Below are 21,438 nucleotides of genomic sequence, written 5' to 3'. Positions count from 1 at the left end.
TGCCTCATGTATATTAAGGCATTTAATTGTTAAGCAACTTTATGAGGTGGGTACTATTATTAGACACATTTTACAGATAGGAAACTAAAGCACAGAGAGGTTAATAAACTTGCCCAAGGTCACACAGCTAGTAAATCCCACACAGCTGGGATTCAAACCCAGCTTATCGGGCTCCCAAGTCAATGCCCTTAGCAATTCATGTCACCATACTGTCTTGAAGTCGGGCCCAAGCATCAACATTCTATGCCAGTGGTGAGGTGTAACCAACAGTAATAAGAGGGGCTGTTTTGGAGAAATAAAAGGCAATTCCCCAGCCCAAAGTAGGATGCAAACAGTTACGGAGCAGGACAGATTGAAACTTTAAATAAACTCAGATCTCACTGAGCATATCTAAGGAGCCCCTGGGATGGGAGGAACAGTGTGACCCTTTAGAAGTGAATGTTTCTGAGAGCCACCAGAGTTGTTGGCCTCACAGAGTCCAGGGCAGGACTCCAGCCTTGAGAGCTCTGGTCTGGACGAGATAGACCTCTTTCAGGATTCACACCAGTTCAGCACGTTTCCCGAAACGCTCGCTGGGCCCTGCCTTCTAACCTGTTTACTATGAGCAGAGAAAGAAGACAGGCATTCATGAATTACTTCCCTTCTCTGAGGTCCAGTTTCCTCATCTGGCAAATGCGTTGTCAGGAGGAGAACGTAGATGCCGTATGTTAAGCTCCTAGCAAAGAGCCGGGTGTGCGGCGGACACCTGGTTATTACTGCTATGAGCTGACAGTGTGATCAGGTGGTGGCCCAGATGGGCATCGGGAGGCCCATGTCTGCTGTTGCAGAGACTTCTGCCAGCCTGCTGCAGAGCTCCCCTGTTCCAGCATGGCCCTCACGCCACCACCTCGCTGCACCCACCACACCAGCACCAAGGGCGTTCGGCGTGAGCAGAGACCCCACAGGACTGTCCTCTCCATAAAGCCTGGACAAGGCTAGACTTCTTCACAAGGAGCTTTATTAGAATCAAAGAAGCTACCTTAGAACGGCCAGAGGAAAAGTTGTTTGTCTACAAGACAAATACCAAAACAAGGAAATCATGAGGTTAGAAGGAGGGTCGCTGGATCAGGTGTCAGGCGGCCTTGCCTGAGCCCGACATCGCTGCACTGAATTCGGGGGAAGCCTTGGGTGAGCCATTGTCACCTCTTGGAGCTGCATTCTCCTTACCCATTCAAGCAGGAATGTTAATGCTTGCCCTGGACTGTGGTTGGGGAGGGGGGAATTCACAGCTAATGGAATGGGAAAGGCTTTGTAAGTTTCAGTAATGGCCCATTTTAATGTTCTCTGGCTACCTTGAGCCTCATTAAGGGTTCATCTCTCTCTAGCCTGCCCTGGGACCCCTGGCCCTTGGTCCCTCATTTTAGGACTCTGGGCAGAGCTGGTCCTGGCCTCTTCCTGGGTAGCCTGTGGTCCAGGGATAGCCCCTGTGGAGGAGAGAGGATGCACTCTCCCTGGGCATCCCTGATACAGAGGGCAGTGTAAGGTCAAATGTCATGCTGAAGCTGCAGGGGGAGGACTGAGGCCCAGAAAGTGCAGTTGCGAGGTCCTTGTTCAGGTTGACACAGATAGTGCCAGGACAGGGATTTAGCCCAGGCCCCGGGTCCTCTGCGCCCCACTGATGACTCACTGCAGCACTGGGTTTTGGGGGTCAAACATTCAGCATGTGTCCACTCCCTCACAGTCGGAAAACTCGGACCTGTTCTACGCTGTGCCCTGGTCCTGCGGGACCCTGGGCTTCCTGGTGGCCGCCGAAATCCGCATCATCCCCGCCAAGAAGTACGTCAAGCTGCGGTTTGAGCCGGTGTGCGGCCTGGAGGCCATCTGTGACAGGTTCACCCGTGAGTCCCAGCGGCAGGAGAACCACTTCGTGGAAGGGCTGCTCTACTCCCTGGAGGAAGCTGTAATCATGACGGGGGTCATGACCGATGAGGCAGAGCCTGGCAAGGTAGGCCCGGAGGAGGAGGGCCTGGATGGGCTGGGATGGAGCCTGATTCCCCACCCTAACCCTGGCAGCCACGCTCTTTGAGGCTGCGACCTGGGTCAGCCCACCTGGGCAGCAGGATCTGTAGTCGGCCGTCTTAGGCTGTGACCAAAGTATCCATTTACTCTGCCCCTACCATCTGCCAGGTAACGTGTGTGTCTCTCGATAGGCGTAATCTTTGATCCTCACAGTAACCCCATTTTATAGATGAAGAAACCAAGGCTCCAAGAGGCCATGTAAGACGACAAAGCCAAGATTTGAGTAATTGATTTGATGCCTCAGAATCCAGATTCACACCCCTTCAGCATACACTGTGTAATTTTTAATAGCCGTTCTTTCTCCATTGAGAAAGGATTTGTGCTTATTATGAGAGGCTTGGAAAGTGTACAGAAGTAAAAGGAAAGAAAAGACCCCACCTATAAATATGACCCAATCCAGCTCTTGCTAATGTGTTTGATTTATTTCCTCTCTTTTCGATGCACAGATGTTTTTAAAGCTTTTACAAAAGTAGTACAACAATGTTGAAATATATAAAGAAAAAGCTAAAGTGCATCTCTTCACCCAAGCATGCTCCCAGGGTAACCACTTGTAACGCTGCACTCTTCAAGGCCTGTGCGTGTGCAAGCGTATGTACGCGTGTGTTCATGCCCATGCCCTCGTTTTATCCCATGCTTTCTGTTGCCTGTAATTAGCCTAACTCATTGCTTCCCGATGAGCATTTATTTTGCTTAAAATGTTTTGCTCTTACAAATAATATTGCATTGAAGATTCTCTTGCATCTATCCTTGGCCTCTTGTACATGCATTTCTGTAGGATTGAGTCCAAAAAAAGGAATGCCTGACCCAGGGGTTTGAGTATATTAAATATTGATAGACATGACCAGTGACCTGCCAGAAATGTGTGCTTCTGTCCACTTCCAGCGACGCAGTGGTGTGTGAGAATACCTTTCCCCCACGTTCTTGCCAGTGCTAGATAGCATCACTCTTTCATTTTTGCCAATCTGATAGGGTTAAAAATAGTAGCTCGTTTTATTTTGCAGTTCTCAGGTACTTTCAAGGTTACCATCTCTTTGCACAGTGTTTCGGTTTGTTTGTCTTCAGCTGTGATCACCAGTTCAAATTTGTAGTTTCTGGTTTAGTGCGATAAGCATTTCTACATATCGTTACATTACCTTCATGTTTAATGACTGCAGAAACATTGCAGTGAGCAAATGCCCTATCCTCTACTAAACCACTGCCCCATAGTTGGAAATTAAAGTGGAACCCTGGTTTTCATTATTTTAATTAACGTAGCAGTGGACATCTTTTGTCTATAATTTGAATAATACCTTCAAGTAGAATTAGTACAACAAAGGATAGGCACTTTTAAGGCTCTTGATCTATCCCTATATACTTAAAGCATTTTAAAATCCAAAAGGACTCAAAAATCATCTGATACAATTCCCTCTCCAAATAAGGAACGGAGGCCCAGAAGGGGAAAGAGGCTCCTCTGAAGACCCACGGCAAGCATGGGGCAGATTTAAGTTTGGGTCTCTGACTCCTGGTTGGGTGTTTGTTTCCCGCCATACCAGCTTCTAGAATTTGTCGTCATCTGCAGACTTTGATCAAGCACCATTCTTTATGGGACACTAGTGAGCACTGGAGGATGGAGATCCTGGAGAAGGAGTGGGGCTTCAGACACTGAGCCCAAACGTTCTGGTGTCCCCGGGCCCTGGCTCTGCCTGAGCTCAGGTCGGGCCAAAGGCCAGGCAGTGTGTCACTCTGAACCTAGTCACCTGGCAAGGAGGTCTCGTCCAGAGGTTTTCCACCTTGTCTGAGATGTTCCTCTGGAGGCTGCCAGTGGTGATAAGCTAAGGGCCGGGACCAAGGGGTATCACCGCCTCCTTTGTACTGAAAGTCATCTCTTTGATGTTTTAGGTGCCACCTAAGGTTGCAGTTGGGCAAAAGGGATTGTACAGCTTTTAAATCGTTTGAACACTCTGACCAGTTCCCTTATTTCCCAGGAAGACCAAGGTTTTCCCCAGAGGCTTGCCTGGTATCAGTGGCAGAGGGGCCGGGCCTCGGGCCATAGACTTTTGCAAAGTGTTCCCATGATGTCGGATGAGGACGGGGCCTGGGGCTGGGGGAGAGTGATGGGTGCCAGAGGCATGTGCGTGTTTCATCTGAAGAGCATTCCTCCCAAACATGCCTGTTCGGCAGGCTGCTCGGGCGTTTGTCCCTGCGTGCCCAGGCACTGTCCACCCTGGGGGAAGGCAGCCACCCCCATTTTACAGGGGAGCCCAGAGATAGGAAGTAGCTTGTTATCTAAGTGCTTGGGCTGGAACTGGAACTCCTGCCGCCTCTTGGCTGCCACAGCCGCCGTGTGCCCCAGGAGAGATGTGCCATCCAGGTTCTTTATCATGTCCCAGGCTTCTCTGGCACAAAGAGTTACCGATGAGTCCACGAACACCAGGAGTGCGGGTACCCCCGAGTCTCGGGTTCATCACGCAGCTGGTGCCTCTGCCGGTGTGTGACCAGGTCCACCTGGGGTTAGATCGAGCTGCTCTGTTCCTGTTGGATCTGACTCCCCTTTGCATTCACAGGTGGAGGCCAGCCTATGGTGACTTCTGCCCTGCCCTGCACTTTCCACGCTCTAACTGACTTGGACAAGCAGGCTCTTTAGCCCGGTTCCTGGTACTTTGTGGCCTGGTTTCCCCACTGCAGAGTGGCCTAGCAGCAGAGTGGCCTGCACACAGCGGTGACCCCCAGATGGGCTGCAAGTGTTGGCTGCCAGAGGTGGAGGGCAGCGGTTGCCTGGCTCCAGGGTGGAGGGAGCTGCCGAGGGGCTGGGTGCAGTGAGAGGACCGGGAACTGAATACTGTGCCCCTGCTGTGGGCAGGCCCCGTGCTTGGCACTTCCTGCCTTATCTCTTGTAGTCTCTAACCATTCTGCCTGTACTGAAAATGAGGCTCAGAGAGGCTAAGTAACCTGCCAGGATCAGCCTAGTGCATTATAAGTGGAGACAGCAGATCAGTAAACAGTAGGCACACGGCAGTCCCATTTATATAAATCTGTGTGTGTGTGAAAATAAAACCTAATGAATACATTTCGGTTTTTAGTAGTTCCCTCTGGAGGGTGAGGCGGCAGGGGCATCTCTCAGGTTACACATTACTGCAGTGTCTGAAGTTTTCACAAGGAGCGTACGTTGCTTTTAGAATCAGGAAAAAAATTAATAGTTTTTTTTTTTTTTTTTTATAACGCCCACATTCCAGAACCCACCATTCAAGGTTCTCTGCCATCCGCCTTGGCCTTCTTTTGCAACATGGAATGTGCTTGAGTCCTTGCCTCTTGCCAGCCTTGTGACCTCGGGTAGTCCCTTCAACCTTGATGATTCTTTCTCCTGGTTAGTGAAGCAGGGACAGCCCTGCTGTGCAAGGTCGTGGAGGAGATAAAGAAGGAATGTGTGCAAGGTCATGGAAGAGATAATGAATGTATGCAAAGTCATGGAGGGGACAAAGAGTGAATACTCGGGTACTGGTCCTGCCTCCCTGGAGTGTGGGCACTTAGCCCGTGCTGTGATTATTCTCCAGCCACTCTGGGCTTGCTTACTTCTTGCCTCTGCTCCTGTCTTTCCCTCCCTGATGGTCCCCTGGCAACATTCTACCTCTCCTACGCGGCCTCTCCTATGCGGCCTCCACTCTCTGCTTCCTCCTGCCCTTTGCTGGGTGTGATCTCACCTGCCCCATAAAACTCGGGTGCCTCTCCCACCCCAAGAGAAGCTGGTATGACATGGGCCCGAGCGTCTGCAGTGTGTGTGTGTGTAATTTCTAATAATCACAGAGATCTCCCACAAAGTATTTATTTTTATTGCCATTTTACACATGAAGAAACAAGCTCAGAGTGTCCTGCGCCAGGTCACACAGCTAGTGGGTGACAGCCAGGGTCTGGCCTCAGCCGCCCAACCTGAAGCCCATGACCCTTCCGGGTTGCTGCCCTGCCTGTCTCAAAAGCATCGGCCCATAGTTCCTTTCATGGGTGAGGAAGCTGAGGCTCAGAGAAGCTAAGTCATCCCAGGGCACACAGTAGATAGAGTCCTGAACCATTTAGGGCTGAAGAAAACACCAGCTAAATATATGATTTAGGCTTGGAGACCACGGGGCCCAGTGCCAGGGAAGACGGTAGCTTTACTGTGAGCTTCCTCCGTTGATGGTGGCTGCGTGGGGGGAGCGCTGTGGCCAGAGGATGTGGAGCTTGGTCCAGGGCAGCAGGGAGAGCAACGTGGTCAGTTAGTGCTGTCGGCTGTGGGACCCAGTGGGGAGGATGACCCACGCTCAGTGTTCGTGCCGACGCTGGCCTCGTGGGAGGGAGGTGGGGAGGAACACGCCTGTATGGAGCGCTGCACTGTGGCCGACGGCTACAGACATCGGCACTTCAGTTCTCTCACCGAGGAGGAGTAGCAGGCTGAGCTCTCGAGCCTGTCAGGAGTTCGCTGCTGGGCCCAGCACTCACCACTTAACCTCTGTGAGCTTCTGCTCTCTCTGCTAGAGAATGCCGGCTCTGCTTAGTAACCTCGCCCGGCTTTCAAGAGCCTCCAAGGCAATACTAGACATGAAAGAGCTCTGGAGAGGCCAGGAGTGCTGAACAGAAGCCGGGTATCACTGTTACGCCCCGATGGCATTGGGGCTTGCCTGTGGCCTGACACAGTGCCCTCTGTCATTGCAGCTGAATAGCATTGGCAACTACTACAAGCCGTGGTTCTTCAAGCACGTGGAGAACTACCTGAAGACAAACCGCGAGGGCCTGGAGTACATCCCCTTGAGACACTACTACCACCGCCACACGCGCAGCATCTTCTGGGAGCTCCAGGTGAGGCTAGGATTTCCTGGTAGTCCTGGCTCCTGGCCAGGCTGGCAACCAGGATGGTTTCCCCTCCCTTGGGGGAAAAGAGTGGCTTTGTCCTAGGGACCAGAACAGCCTCTTACCCAGCAGCACAGTGCTTCCTTCTTCAGGAGCAGCCACCTTGCCTTAAAGCAGCGGGCTCTCCCCACACACCTGCCTGTGCCAGAAGGTGGGGCGCGGGGCCCAGTGCTTTGGGGAACACAGACCTGTTCTGTCCTTGAGGAGCTGTAGCCCAGCCGAGCAGACAGACTGCGGCCTGAGAAGAGGAAGTGGCTGGTCCTGCCCAGGGCTGGAGGTAGCTGTCAGGCGTGGCCTTGACGTGTGAGCAGGAATTTGCTGTTATGTGATGAGCGACGGGGAGCAGTGACATTTTAAATAAGCGACCAGGGAAGGCCTCTCAGGAGATGCCTTGTGAGCGGGACCTGAACGTAGGGAGGACACACCAGGCAGAGGAGGAGCCAGAGCACAGCTCCTCAGATGGGCTGAGTGGGTAGCTTTTTATTTCTTTTTTTTAATTGAACTGAAAACATAAAATCAAACATTTTAACGTGTACAATTCAGTGGTATTTTGATACATTCATGATGTTATGTGTCCACTATATCTAGTTTCAAAATATTTTCATCTCCCTAAGAGGAAATCCTGTACCCATTAAGCGGTTACTCCCCATTCCCTTTCCCCAGACTCTGGCAGCCATCAGTCTTGCATTCTGTCTCTATGGATTTACCTATTCTAGACATTTTATTTAAATGGAATCATACAACATGTGGCCTTTTGTGCCCGGCTTCTTTCACTAAGCCTGTTTTCAAGGTTCATCCACGCTGTAGCATGTATCAGCACATCCTTCCTTTTTGTGGCTGAATAATTCTCCATTGTGTGGCTGGACCACAGTTGGTTTTTCCACTCCCCTGCTGGTGGACGTTTGAGTGGTTTCCACCTATCGGCGTTGTGAGCAGTGCTGCTGCAAACACTCATGTACAAGAACTTGTCTGGGTACTAGTTTTCAGTTTTGGAGGATACACGCCTAGGAGTGGAACTACTGGGTCGTGTGACGATTCTGTGTGTAACCTATGGAGGAACCGCCAGACGCTTTCCATGGTGGCTGAGCCATTTTACATTCTCAACAGCAGCACGTGTAGGTTCCAGTTTCTCTACATTCTCACCAGCGCTCGTTGTTTTCTGTTTTTTTTGCGATAGCTATCCTAGTGGGTAAGAAGTGGAATCGCACTGTGATTTTGATTTGTGTTTTCCTAATGACTAGCGATGTTCAGTATCCTTCCATGTGCCTGTTGGCCATTTGGATATTTCTTGGAGAAGTGTCTGTTCAGATCCTTTGCCCAATTTTAATTGAGTTATTGATCTTTGTTGTTGACTTGTAAGAGTTCTATATATATTCTGGATATTAGACCCTCCTCAAATACATGATTTGCAAATATTTCCTCTCAATCTGTAGGTTGTCTTTCACTTCCTTGATAATGTCTTTTTTTTTTTTAGATTTTTTTTGACGTGGACCATTTTTAAAGTCTTTATTGAATTTGTTACAGTATTCTGTTTCAGTCATTTGGCCGTGAGGCATGTGGGATCTTACTCCCCGACCAGGGATGGAACCCGCATCCCCTGTATTGGAAGGCGAAGTCTTAACCAGGGAAGTCCCGACAATGTCTTTTTTTTTTTTTTTTTTTTTTTTTTTTGCGGTACGCGGGCCTCTCACTGTTGTGGCCTCTCCCGTTGCGGAGCACAGGCTCCGGACGCGCAGGCTCAGCGGCCATGGCTCACGGGCCCAGCCGCTCTGCGGCATGTGGGATCTTCCCGGACCGGGGCACGAACCCGTGTCCCCTGCATCAGCAGGCGGACTCTCAACCACTGCCCCACCAGGGAAGCCCCCGACAATGTCTTTTGATTCACGAAAGTTTTTGGTTTTGATGAAGTCCAGTTGATCTATTTTTTCTTTTGTTACTCGTGCTTTTAGTGTCGTATCTAAGAATCCATTGCTAAATCCCAAAGTCACGAAGATTTCTTCCTGCGTTATCTTCTAAAAGCCTTATGGCTTTAGCTCTTATATGTAGGTGCTTGATCCGTTTTAAGTTAAGTTTTGTATATGGTGTGAGGTGCGGGTCCAACTCCATTCTTTTGCATCACAGCAAGGTGCAGGTTGTCACAGCAAGGCTGTGTGTTTCTGAAGACAGCAAGAAGGCCCTTGAACTAGACCCATGGTGGAGAATGCTGTCAGACAGCAGCCATAGCCTAGATCATGTGGGTCCTTGTAGGTCAGGGGAGGACTTTATGTTTTACCTTGTGTGGTAAGGAAGCCAGTGGAGGACTTGGTGCAGAAAAGTGACATGACCTGATGTTTGTTTTAAAAGGATAATTTTGACAGCTAGGTGGAGAGTGGATGGGGTGGAGGTGGCAAGAGTGGGAGAGCGGAAGAAAGAAGATTCTGTCGTCCGGGGTGGTAGCGGTGGAGGAGGAAGGGGGTCTCAGATCTGGGAGGTGCTGTGAAGGTTGAACCAACCAATGGGATTTCCCACAGATTGCCCTTGGGTGTGATTCCAAGGTTAGGGACCCAAGCAACTGGGTGACCCCAGGTGCCATTGACTGCTATGGACAACATGGGGGAGGGGTCTGGGAAGGAAAATCAGAAGTTTGGTTTGGGACATGTCAGCGTGAGATGCTTTTCAGACATGCAGGTGGGACGTTGGGTGGGCAGCTGGCACATATGTCAGATCTTCAGGGCAGAGGTCAAAGAAATCCGTATCACTGTGGGTATCATCAGCAGAGAAGTGTTAATTAACAGCGTGGGACTAGACGAGTGAGGGAGGTTAGAGAAGAGAAGTCCCAGAGCCAAGCCCTGCAAAGTTGAGGGAGGAGGAAGCAGCCAGGAGAGGAGAAGACGCCATCAGCCCGAGGCGAGGAGAAACCCAGGAGGACTGGCATCCCGGAAGCTACCTGAGGACAGCGTGTCAAGAAGGGAGATGAACAGCTGTGTCAGATGCCCCTGCGTGAGATGACGACAACGCATCGACCCCTGGTCTTAGTCGTGAGAAGGTCACTCATGACCTTGAGCCGTGGGACTGAAAGCCTGACGTGGGTTCGAGAGAAAACAGAGGCAGGGAAGTGGAGACAGTGAAAATGGAAATCTGAGAAGGCTCAGTATAAGGGAAAGAAGAAAAGTAGGGTGGGAGCCAGAGGGGAGTGTAGGATCGAGAGGAAATATTTTGTGTGACTGTTTTATTTTTTATTTTGATTTTTTTTTTTTGGCTGTGCCGCATGGCACATGGGATCTTAGTTCCCCAACCAGGGATCAAACCCGTGCCCCCTGCAATGGAAGTGCAGAGTCTTAACCACTGGACCGCCAGGGAAGTCCATGTGTGACTTTCAAGAAGGGAGAGGTTACCGCATGTTGATGTGCTGGCAGTGCAGGGGAGAGGGTGTGCTCGCAGGGTGAACCTTGAGGATGGATGGATCCTGTGCTCAGGTGGAGAGGTTGCCTTTAGGTGAGAGCATGGAGATTCACCCACTGGACAGGAGCGAGGAAGTGTTAATGGAACAGTTGCTACAAACAGGAGGACCATTTGGTGGTGGGAGGGTGTGGGAGTTCTTCTGTTTTCTCAATGAGATAGGAAGCAAGGATTTTAGCTGAGATGAGGGGGTGAGGGGTTGTTGAAGGATTGAGGTGAGAGGAGATGGGAAATTGTCCCTTGGAGAGTGGGAATGAATCAACTGGGGAAATGTCATAGGATTGCTGGGCAGCACTGGGCCTGCCAAAGATTCATGACCACGAGTTTACAGTGAGACCAGCCCTGGTGGTTGTGGATTTTCACACGTTCAGCTCTGTGGACGGGGTACAGCATAGGGAGAAAGTAAGATTTAACCACGGTTGAGGTTTTGCAAATGAGTATGACAAGTGGGGCAGGGTTGGAAAAGCCAGGACGTGATCAGGATGAAATCCGAGCCAGCTGAGGCAGGGCAGTGAGGATGTGCGGGGCTGAAGGGACTGATATGGTGGCCTGGGTGCCCCTTGGGGTGAAGAATTGACGTCAGAGCACTGGGGGGCATGGGCAGCAGGAAGGAGAGTTAGTGATGGTCAGAGGGCGAACGCTTGGAGTTGAAACTATGGAGATGCCAAATGAAGAATGTTGCCTACCATCCAGTTCTGCAGGAAGGCAGTCATTAGGCCTTGCCGTCAACACCCCCGAAAGGATTTCAGGGCAAAGGTCAGTAATGAGGCACTCTGTGCTATGGGAAAACTGGCAGATAAAGACAGCCTTCAGATAGGTAGATATTTTGAGGAGAAAATTTTATGAACCCAAATTCTTGGATCTTCCCATACTTAGAAAAGTACCAAAACCATTAATAAGACGGCTGTTCCTCCTAACTAGCAACAACCTTCGACCAAGACCAGTGCTTGATTACATGTACGCTTCGCCAAAATCCCATACATACTGCTCTAGCCTTTACCTCTTCGGAACTGTTTCTCAGAGCTGTTTGAGAGCGGGTCTCCCAGGCTATAGTCAGTGAGACACTGAATAAACTCAGCTCACAGCTCTGACCTGCTTTTTCTTTTTCCAAGTCAGCAGAGGCAATGAATACAGACAATAGGACAACATCGAGAGGTCAGCAAACTTTCTTAAGGGCCAAATAGCAAAAGCTTTAGGTTCTGCGGGTCATACGTCCTGTCGCAGCTGCTCAGCGCTGCCCTTGTAGCGCAAAAGCAGCCACAGGCAGTGCACAAACAAACGTGCATGGCTGTGCTCCAGTGACACTATGTATAAACACAGGCAGGGGGCCAGATCTGGCCAGCAGGCTGGATCCGCTTGCAGACCGATTCCCACGGGCTATAGTTCGTCATCCCCTGCTCTGGAGTGTGACATGAGAGTCAGGGCAGAGGCCAGGTGGAAGGTAAGATCGCTGGAGGACAGAGAGGAGGCTGGGGCGTGGGAAAGATCGTAGAGGTGGATATTAAATCGCATCAGTGATAAGATGAGTGTTGAAGAAGGTGGTAGTGATCTGGGAACGAGGGAGATGATGGGGGTGGAGATGATGGACAGGAGGCTGCAAAGCTGCTGAGGGTTTTCAGGGAATGGGAGGGGCAGAGACCTAGAAGCAGTGATGCGGAGCCCACCTCACCTCCGTCTACCCCGAGGCTCATGGAGAGAAAATGATACCACCTCGGAGGGCTGCAGGGGCCAGCCAGGTTCCAGCTAAGAGCAAGGAGAGGACACGACGGTCGAGAGAAGAGCTTGAGGATGGAGGGGGGTTGCTGCTGTTTAGACCATGAGAGAGCACAGGGGAGGGGTTTGGAAGATGGGGGGACAGTGGCCAGTGGGGTCAGGTTAAAAGACATTGCATCGCTGTAGCACATCAAAGGTGCTTGTGGGAGGCACCCAAAAGTCAACCGTGACTGAGATAAATAGGGATGTCAGGCATGAAGGAATTACACCTGGTGGTCTCCTAGGAGGAGGTGTCGGGTCACTTCTAATCGTGGGCGAGGTCTCTCAGGCAGGATGTGACGGGGCAGTGGTAAGGGGTGGAGGAGTGGGCAGCAGAGGCTTCGTCAAGGCCTGGGGAGCTCTGGGCTTCCCCCATCCCTGTTAGTCCTCCTTTGAGCAGTGTCCAGGCCCAGAACGTTTGGTGGAAAGTTTTGCCAAAGGCAGAAGACCCCCGAGTCCCTCTTTATCCCTGCCAGGAGCAGTGTTAAGGGTGTGGGAGGTGTGGTTTTGTCAAGAGCAGGGATATTTAAGAGACAGGAAAGGAAAGAGGGGCCAGCAAAGTACGTGAGCACATCAGCATGGTAACAGCAGCAATTAACGTGAATCACTCCTTACATGTTCGTTCTTAGGCCAGACACTTTACACGCATTCTCTCCGTCTTCCTAACAGCCCTGTGAGGGTAGGTCCTAGTGCCGTTTCCACTTAACAGACGAAGAAACTGGTTTAGGTTATCCAGAGTAACACAACTCAGTAAGAGATAAGAGTGTATCGGTTATCTATTGCTGCATAATGAATTAACCCCAAATTGTGAGGATTAAAACAACTGCCCAGTTTCGAGGCTCAGGGATTGGAGAGCGATGATGTGGGTGTTTCTGGCTCAGGGCTGCAGTCAAGGTGTCGGCAGGGCTGGTGTGCTGGAGGCTTTAGTAGGGCTGGAGAATCTGCTTCCTGGAAGGGTCCCTCACGTGGCTGTTGACAAGAGGCCTCCGTTCCTTGCCACCTGGGCTGCTCAAGTGTCCTCACAGCAGGGCAGCTGGCTTCCCCCAGAGCAGGTGATCCAAGAGAGAGACCAAGGAGGGGTCCTCAGTGCCTTCCATGACACAGTCTTGTCACCTCGCCACTCCCACCGTACTCTCTTATTAGAATGGAGTCACCAAGTCTGGCCCACACCCAAGGAGGAGGGAATTAAGCTCCACCTCTTGAAGAAAGGAATAGCAGAGAACTCCTGGATGGGTTTTAAAACCACAGAGCTAGGTTTCAAAATGAGGTTTGTCTTCTATTTTTGTGCTGTTAAACTCTAGCCTGTACTGCCTGAAGTTAAAGGAAGAATCGGGAAGGATGAGTAAGGATGGGTGTTTTACTACCAAGATGTGCGCACAGGAAGTTTGTTCAGGAGAACTCTGGCGATCCTCAACTGCGAGAGGAAAGGGAAGCAGGGCCGGGCAGAGGGAAAAGCAGAGGTGTCAGGCAGCCACAACAAAGACCTCAGCCAACCCACAGCGAGCTCTGGGGCTGGATGGCCCTCCAGGGCTGTCCCACCTTGAGGCCAGGGGGCTAGGACTTTGCAGCCCCACCCCGTGAAGGGTGACCTTGGAGATATTGCATGTTGGGTTCCAGACCACTGCAATAAAGCAAATATCACAATAAAGTGAGTTACACGAATTTTTTGGTTTCCCAGTGCATATATATATATATATTTTTAAATTTAATATCTTTATTAGACCATAATTGCTTTACAATGTTGTCCCACCGCATATAAAAGTTATGTTTACACTATAGTGTAGTCTATTAAGTGGGTACTAGCATTATGTCTAAAAAAAAAAGGGCATACCTTAATTTAAAAATACTTTATTGCTAAAAAATGCTAACCATTATCTGAGCCGTCAGCAAGTCAGAGTAGTGACATCAAAGATCACTGATCACAGATCAGAAGTACAATAAAACGAGGTCTGTCTGTACAGTGTCAGGCATCCAGGACAAAGAATGCAGTAGCGCCCTGTGTGCTGACACCCAGGATACAGTGACAAGCAGGAGGCCAGTAGATGCTGCCATTTGCGGCTTGTGTTCTTTTTAAGTCCATGGACTTGTCTGTGCATCGAATGTCTCTAGACGGGTACACCAATAATTCCTAAGAATGGTTGCCTTTGTGGAGGGGCAAGAGATTGGGACGGAGGAGGAATGATGAGTGGTCAGGGCTGTGAGGGAAACGGGGTCAGGGCTTAGCCTTTGAGGGGGGATTTCTGCTATGGGCCTGTGTGGCTTTTCCAAGGACAACCAAGGGAACAATAAAAGCCACGCTATTTCCCGAGCTCCTGTCGTGAGCCAGGAACTGGTGTAGGAGCCGGAATCTAACAGAGAAGAGAGCAGACAGGCCCCTCCCTCCCTCATGGGAGTGGGCTGGTGATCAGAGGAGATGATTCCAGGGGAGGGGAGGGGAGAGGAAGAGTCATGCAGCCTCTGAAGCTTAGCATGGGGGCTTCTTTGGGCAGCCACCACTGACCCTAGTCTGATGTGGACGCTTTTATGAGCTGCCTCTGCATCTCTCTGTTGCAGCTCTTCACACCTGAGGTCAGGGACCACGTCTCAATGATCTGGGTATCCCCAGCACCCAGCACAGAACCTGGCACCTAAGCACACAGGCGCCTCGTAATTGTCTAACGAATGAAGGAATGTCCTTGGCTTCGAGGGCCCAGGAGCTATGAGGATGGGGTATGAGGTGCACGCTGGCAGCCCTCGGGAAGATGGCAGACTGGGGGCAGGGAGGACGATCGTGAATGGGGGGCTCCTCCCTTGTGGAGGTTTGAGGAGTGGAAGAGGAAGGACAGCCCTGCTCAGGGGGGTTTCCCAAGAGGCCAGCCTGGGGGAGGCAGGCGGGGTCGCACGGTGCAGGGCCACAAGAACAAGAGAAAGTGGCTAGCTCTGCCTAGGATTGAAGGTAGCTGTCAAGCTTGGCCTTGACAGGTGAGCAAGAATTTGCTGTTTGTGTGTGTGGAGGGGTGGGAAGCAGTGACATTTTAATAGGGGCGTCAGAGAAGGCCTCTCAGGAGATGCTGTAAACCGAAGGGCTCATCGTTGAACCTGAGCGAGACCTTCCCCACCTCGGTGGGAGCCGTCTCTGGCGGTGTGACCTTAGGGAAATTGCTTAAGCTCTCTGAGTATCCATCCCTCTTGCCATTCAGCAGCATTCTCAAACATTTATGGAGTGCCTGCTCTGTGCCGGCCACACTGACCTCAGCAAGTAGAACAGCAACGATAGCTTCGTTGTTATTTTGCTTCAGGCAATGGCCTGAGTGCCTTCCATTTGGTATCTTACCATTCATTCTCATAAGCCCCATTTTGCAGATCAGGAAACTGAGCTCAGGGAGGTTAAGCCCCCAGCCCAAGATCATCATCATAGCTGGTAAATGCCGGAGCTGGGAATCAAACCCAGATCCGGCTGGGTACCGCCACGCCCCCCCAGATAGGAGTGGACCCGTCACATTTCTGTCCAGTACCAGAGGAGGACCCAGCCCCTGGCACGTGGGGACACTGGGCCCTGCTGAGTTCCTTCTCTCCGTCCCCAACCCTTGTCTTTTAGGACATCATCCCCTTCGGCAACAACCCCGTCTTCCGCTACCTCTTTGGTTGGATGGTGCCTCCCAAGATCTCCCTCCTGAAGCTGACCCAGGGCGAGACGCTGCGCAAGCTGTACGAGCAGCACCACGTGGTGCAGGACATGCTGGTGCCCATGAAATGCCTGCCGCAGGCCCTGCACACCTTCCACAGCGACATCCACGTGAGCCGGGCCGGGAGCTCAGCGGGGACGCGGGGTGAGGGTGGCGTGTGAGCAGCAGAGAGAGGGGAGCGCTGCAGAGCCTGCCTCCTGGGGGAGGAAAAGCACCAACACGCCCTCCCTGGCCCCCCAGGTCTACCCCATCTGGCTGTGCCCATTCATCCTGCCCAGCCAGCCGGGCCTGGTGCACCCCAAGGGAAACGAGGCCGAGCTCTACGTCGACATTGGTGCCTACGGGGAGCCGCGCGTGAAGCACTTTGAAGCCCGGTCCTGCATGAGGCAGTTGGAGAAGTTCGTCCGAAGTGTGCACGGGTGAGCGAGTGCCCAGAGTGTGGCCGTCAGCCACAGAGCACTGATGGGGGTGCTTTAGACGTGTCCAGGGGCTCCCACTCCAGGTTGGAGGCCAAAGCTGAGGAGCGGGGGGGGGACTCAGGACCACGAAAGCCACACAGAGGCCTGGACGGAGCATTGCTCAGAAACGTCCTGGAACAAACCGTGGACGTGCAAAATCCATGTGGACGAATCTCAAAATAATTATGCTGACGGAAAGAAGCCAGGAAAAAAGAGTACTGTATGATTCTATTTATATATATATATATTTTATATAAAATTCTGGGAAATGCAGATGAACCCATGGTGACAGAAGGCAGTTCTGCCTGGGACTGTGGAGGGTGACGGACAGACAACACAGGGGAATCCGGGGCGTGAAGGAAGTTTGGGGGGGATGGATATGGCCGTTACCTGGACTGAGGTGACAGTTTCAAGGTTACAGACATACATCAAACTTATCAAGCAGTACGTTTCTTGTTTTTTAATTTATTAAAAAAAGGTTTTTTGCTTATTTTATTTATTTATGTTACTGAAGTATAGTTGCTGTACAATATTATACGTTACCGGTGTACAATTTAGTGATTCACAACTTTTAAAGGTCGTACTCTAGTTACAGTTATGGTAAAATATTGGCTGTATTCCCCGTGTTGTGCCATATATCCTTGTAGCTTCAAGTTGTACACTTTCCTTATGTGCAGTTTATTGAACGTCAGAAAAGAGAGAGAAGGCAGCCTGGTGAGCATATCGGGGAGACGGGCATGCAGTGCCCTGCACTCTACTGACTCTGCCTCCACTGCCACTTAAAGCCCTGCGCCCAGATTCCCCGTCTGTAAAATGGGGATAAGAATTCCTGCAGCAGCCTCAACCACTAGCTCATTAGGGGGATTAAACAAGAGAAATCCTCCAAAAGCGCGTCCTGCCCTGCAGAGCAGGCGGTGCGTTAGGGGCGCATTAGGGATGGCTGGGGTTCTTTGCTCCCCTTTCCCCTCCCCGCCTCTCTGACCCCTGTCCCCGAGTCCTCACCCTTGTGTCTGCGCTGCAGGTTCCAGATGCTGTATGCCGACTGCTACATGGACCGGGAGGAGTTCTGGGAGATGTTTGACGGCTCCCTGTACCATAGGCTGCGGAAACAGCTCGGCTGCCAGGACGCCTTCCCGGAGGTCTATGACAAGATCTGCAAGGCTGCCAGGCACTGAGCCGGAGCCCACCCGGAAGGAGGCGGACGCGAGGGCGGACCCTGTCCCCAGGGCCAGAAGGCATCTATCTTCCCTTCACTCAAGCTTGGCTGCTCTGCCAGATCCACACTTTCAGAAAGAAACCCCTCCAGAAACCCCACCCAGGTGGCCCCGACAGCTTGCTCCCAGCTTCCAGGGGCAGCCAAGTAGAGTGGACAGGACATGAGATTTGGAGTCAGACAAACCCGAGTCTAGTTCCCAGTTCTGCCACTCATTAGCTGTGTGACTCTGAGTGAGTCACTCAGCCACTCTGAGCCCTGTTCCTCATCTGTTGAAAGGGGGTAATGCTGTCTTCCTGCTACTGTCATCTAAGTCAAGCGCCTGTCGCAGCAGAGGTGCCGGAGAAGCGGCAGCTGCTGTTAGCACGGCTTCCCACTCAGCGTCACGTCGGACTAAAGTGCTTTGGATTCAGTGGTTGAGTCCGGGAAGGCTCCATGTTAGGTCACCTGGGCTCGGGTTTGGCTGAAGGGGGTGCCCTCGAGTTGCGCTGCCATCACTTGTCAGCTGCAGGGAAGGAAGGAAGGTTCCTCTCCATCCCTGGGGTCTTGGGAGGGCAACAGATGGGGCGGGCAGGTGGGCGGGCCCAAGATGTGCTGTGCCAAAGCCAGGTCTGATTCCAAAGTTCTCCCTGCCGTACTCGGTGGCGCCTTGCCCCTTCCTCCTTCACGCTCAGGCTTGCAGGCCCACTGCAGCCGTTGCCCAAGTCCACTCAGAGGGGACTGTGTCCTTGGAGAAGACACTTCAGGGTTGAATCCTGGCCAGGCCCAGGCCTGGGACACCTGCCCAGGCTGGGTGAGTGGTCTCTGCTCTGAATTGAATCCAGAGGACCTGGGCTCATTCTTGCCTCTCCACCCTCCATGGCTCTTGTTCCCAGAACCCGCTTTGCCATGGTGGGGCTGTGTCCTCTGCTCTGCAGTGGGGGTGGGAGGTGGGGGGGGGGGGTCCGCGCCAAGCAGGAAAATGGAGCCCGCTGTCACTCGGCTTCATGGGGTTCCTCACTGCGGGGCTAAAAGAAAACAGTATCAACTTGATTTCTCCAACCACTCATCTCCCCCTTTTTTTCTTTCTCCCCCGGCCCCCAACTGTAGTTAATTTTAGTGCCTTACAAATCCTAAGCTCAGAGAAAAGTTAGCTCCATTTCCGTTCCAGAGGGAAGGAAACCTTCCCAGGTCCCTGCCCACCTAGTAGAGCTTGGTTGTTTATGCAGCTCTGTCTTAAGAACTGCCCAGCCTCAGCTGAAAACCCAGAATCTGAGAGGGAATTGTGTAAGGGAAGCTGGAATTAAGTGAACTGTGCCAGGCAGTGACATTTTCGGAGAGAGAGAGAGAAAGACCACTGCGCCAGGAGCCAGGAGGCCTGGGTTTCAGTCCTTGCTGTATTCCTCATGAGCTCTGCACCCGTGGGCAAGTCATTTGTCCCTCTGAGCTGTAGTTTCCTCATCTGTCACATCAGCACACACAAGACCACCTGAGGCCCTTCTGCTGTAGAAGTGCAGAGCTGTCTTAAACACCACGACTGCAAACCCCATGAAAAGCCTCTTGTGTGGATAGTCAGAGGAAAAACAAATGATCTAAGTGGACGCTTGGGGGTTGTCTGCCGTTTAAGGTCCTTCCTTCAGCCCAAGGCCAGCTCTCATCTTTTCAGAAAGGCACAACCATGGCCTGCAGGGAAGTGTCAATCTTGTCACCACAGGTTGCCAGAATCCTCCCAGAGCCATGCTTTGGCTGCCGAGGCTCACTCATCCTGCCCTGGGCTTGGCGTGCTGCAGTGTCTCGGCGTGGTCCTGGGAGTTCTGGGCGCATTCAGGACACTCAGATGGCAGAGGAACCACTCTTCCCCATTTGGCCTCTGGAGGGGGCATAAGAAAAAAAAAAAGAAACCTCATTTTCTCGCTTGTATGCAAAGCACGTGAATACTGGCATTAGCTCTCCTAGTGGGCCCGTGGGCTTCCCGCTCAGCGCTAAAGTGATGATCCTACTTACTGTAGAGGAATGGTGAGCCCGAGCTAGGTTAGCCCAACAGATAAGGTCCCATCCTTTCACCAGTGGGGCCTCCGTCCCTGGGCCCCTGGGAGTGTGGCCAGAGATGCCAGCAGCTTCTGTTATCCTCAGTCCTACAAAGCAAAATCCTGCCCTTCGGAGACCTCACTCGGAACCCGGGGCTCAGAAGGGAGGGAGGGTCTGGGGATCACACCAGCCTCAGGTTAGTGTTTCGCTTCAGTGATATCTTGCCTAGAAAGGGGCAGTCTTCCAAGCATGTTGAGCTGGGCGACCAGCTCTTTCTTGTAGCCAGTCTCGTCACTACCCGTCCAGATGGTGGTTTCAGGTGGAATTAAACTTGGCACATGGCGGGAGTGGGGCAGCGTGTGTGGAAAGTATAAGAAGAGGCCTCTCCCTTCCGGAACGCCGAGTTTCTCTGCATGAAGGTTTTCTGTAAAATCCGGATTCTAGCCAGTTTCTTTGGCTGGAAGGATACATAATCTAATTAGCTGTTACTGAGAGGGAAGGGGTGGGGATGGGGGTGGCAGTGAATGCTGTGTGATTTTTAGTTTTTTCCTTAATCGTGGGGACCACGGAAAAAGGCCTGGGTCCCCCCCCCACCCCCCAGCAGGCTCTGCGGCTGCAGGCGCTGTGCCTACTGTCTGAACACTTCATGTCCCTATGGCTGTGTGGCCCCCGCTTCTGTAAGAATAAAAGTGTGATCTGGAAAGTAGCCTTTGTTGTTTCTTGCTCTGGGGACCCCGACGTAGAGGCACTCCTGGCCCAAGTGCAGGCTCCAATTTCCCTCTGAATCCGCGAGGGCTAGGAGATGGCGTGGGGGAAGGGACAGGTGTGTTAGGGCAGAGGGACCGGGGTGATTTTCTTAACTCTTTGAATTTCCGTCGCCGTCACAATGACCTGGCGTAGATGTTGATAATATTCCCCTATCTGCAGGGTGGAGAACAGAGTACAAGGAGAAACTTGGAAGCTAGGAGACCAGTGAGAAGAGTTCAGGTGAGGTGGGGCTCAGATCGAGGTGGGGCTGTGCTTTTTAAGGCACCAGGCATGACAGAAGCTCTGGGCAGCAGTCCTGGCTTTGTCACTTGGATGACCTAACTAATTTTGGCAAATCAATTAATCCTATTGAGACTCTTTCCTCATTTACACACTGGTAGAGACCACCAACTGTCCACTAAAACCCCTTCCTTTGAGCACACCACTGGACTGCATTTCCCAGCCTCCCTCGCCCTCAGATGGGCCCTTGGGTTAGAGTCGCTCTAGGAGAATGTGAGCAGAAGTGGTAAAGCCCTGTGTGAGGTTCTCCTGGCTCTTCTGTTATTTGGACGCAGATGACAACCAGGCCATAGGTGGTAGCAGAGTCACAAGGGGAAGGAGCTAGGTGCCTGAATCACTGTATGGAGAACGGCCCACCAACCTGAACTTAGGCCTGGTCTGGGAACAGGAAATAAACTTTCACTGTAGTTGAGTCACTGCGTATTCAGGACTAATTGTTAGAGCAATTTAGCTCACCCTAATTGTTACGGGTCGTCAGGCTTAAATGAACAGAGACACACGGGTTGAGTTTAGTGCAATAAAGTTTTATGCAAATGCATAGATATTCATGATGGACATTTTCCTAAAATATATGTGATGTCAGGGTCCCATCCTAAAGTTGTTTGAGAGGAACCCCTTAGGAAATTCTTCTTCTAATTGTTCAGTTTCACAAATCAGGATTTGTAAATTCTCCTTAAAGGAGGAGAAATCTTTAATGTCCTTAAAACAGATTTTGTAGTTGAAACCTGAAATATCACCTTACATTTGAATAGCATGCAACATACAATATCTTCTTTAATCCTCACAGTCCTGTAACAAAAGCAGGTCAGTTTTCATCCCCATTTTACAGATGAGGAAAGTGAAGCTCAGGAAAGGTCAAGTGATTTGCTTGGAGGCCACATTGAGGCCATTACCGAGTTAAATAAGGATGCAGACTCATTAGTCTTAAAACATCAAAATGCTT

The 21,438-nt window shown here is 51.5% G+C and overlaps 1 protein-coding gene across 1 annotated transcript in view; it reads left to right on the top strand.

Annotated features, from left to right (window-relative positions):
• Window positions 1–20,154, top strand: part of DHCR24 (24-dehydrocholesterol reductase) — a 35,242-nt gene extending 15,088 nt beyond the window's left edge. Inside the window, exons 5-9 of the mRNA XM_024739312.1 lie at window positions 1,721–1,984; window positions 6,721–6,864; window positions 15,683–15,880; window positions 16,011–16,189; window positions 17,250–20,154. Of these exons, the coding sequence (XP_024595080.1) occupies window positions 1,721–1,984; window positions 6,721–6,864; window positions 15,683–15,880; window positions 16,011–16,189; window positions 17,250–17,403 (939 nt within the window). The 3' untranslated portion in view covers window positions 17,404–20,154. The remainder of the gene's footprint in view (window positions 1–1,720; window positions 1,985–6,720; window positions 6,865–15,682; window positions 15,881–16,010; window positions 16,190–17,249) is intronic.
• Window positions 20,155–21,438: the final 1,284 nt, after the last annotated feature.

The sequence above is a fragment of the Neophocaena asiaeorientalis genome, unplaced genomic scaffold, assembly GCF_003031525.2.
Source record: "Neophocaena asiaeorientalis asiaeorientalis breed wild unplaced genomic scaffold, Neophocaena_asiaeorientalis_V1.1 scaffold138, whole genome shotgun sequence".
NCBI classification, from domain to species: domain Eukaryota; kingdom Metazoa; phylum Chordata; class Mammalia; order Artiodactyla; family Phocoenidae; genus Neophocaena; species Neophocaena asiaeorientalis.
This window is presented reverse-complemented; position numbering and strand designations above follow the sequence as displayed.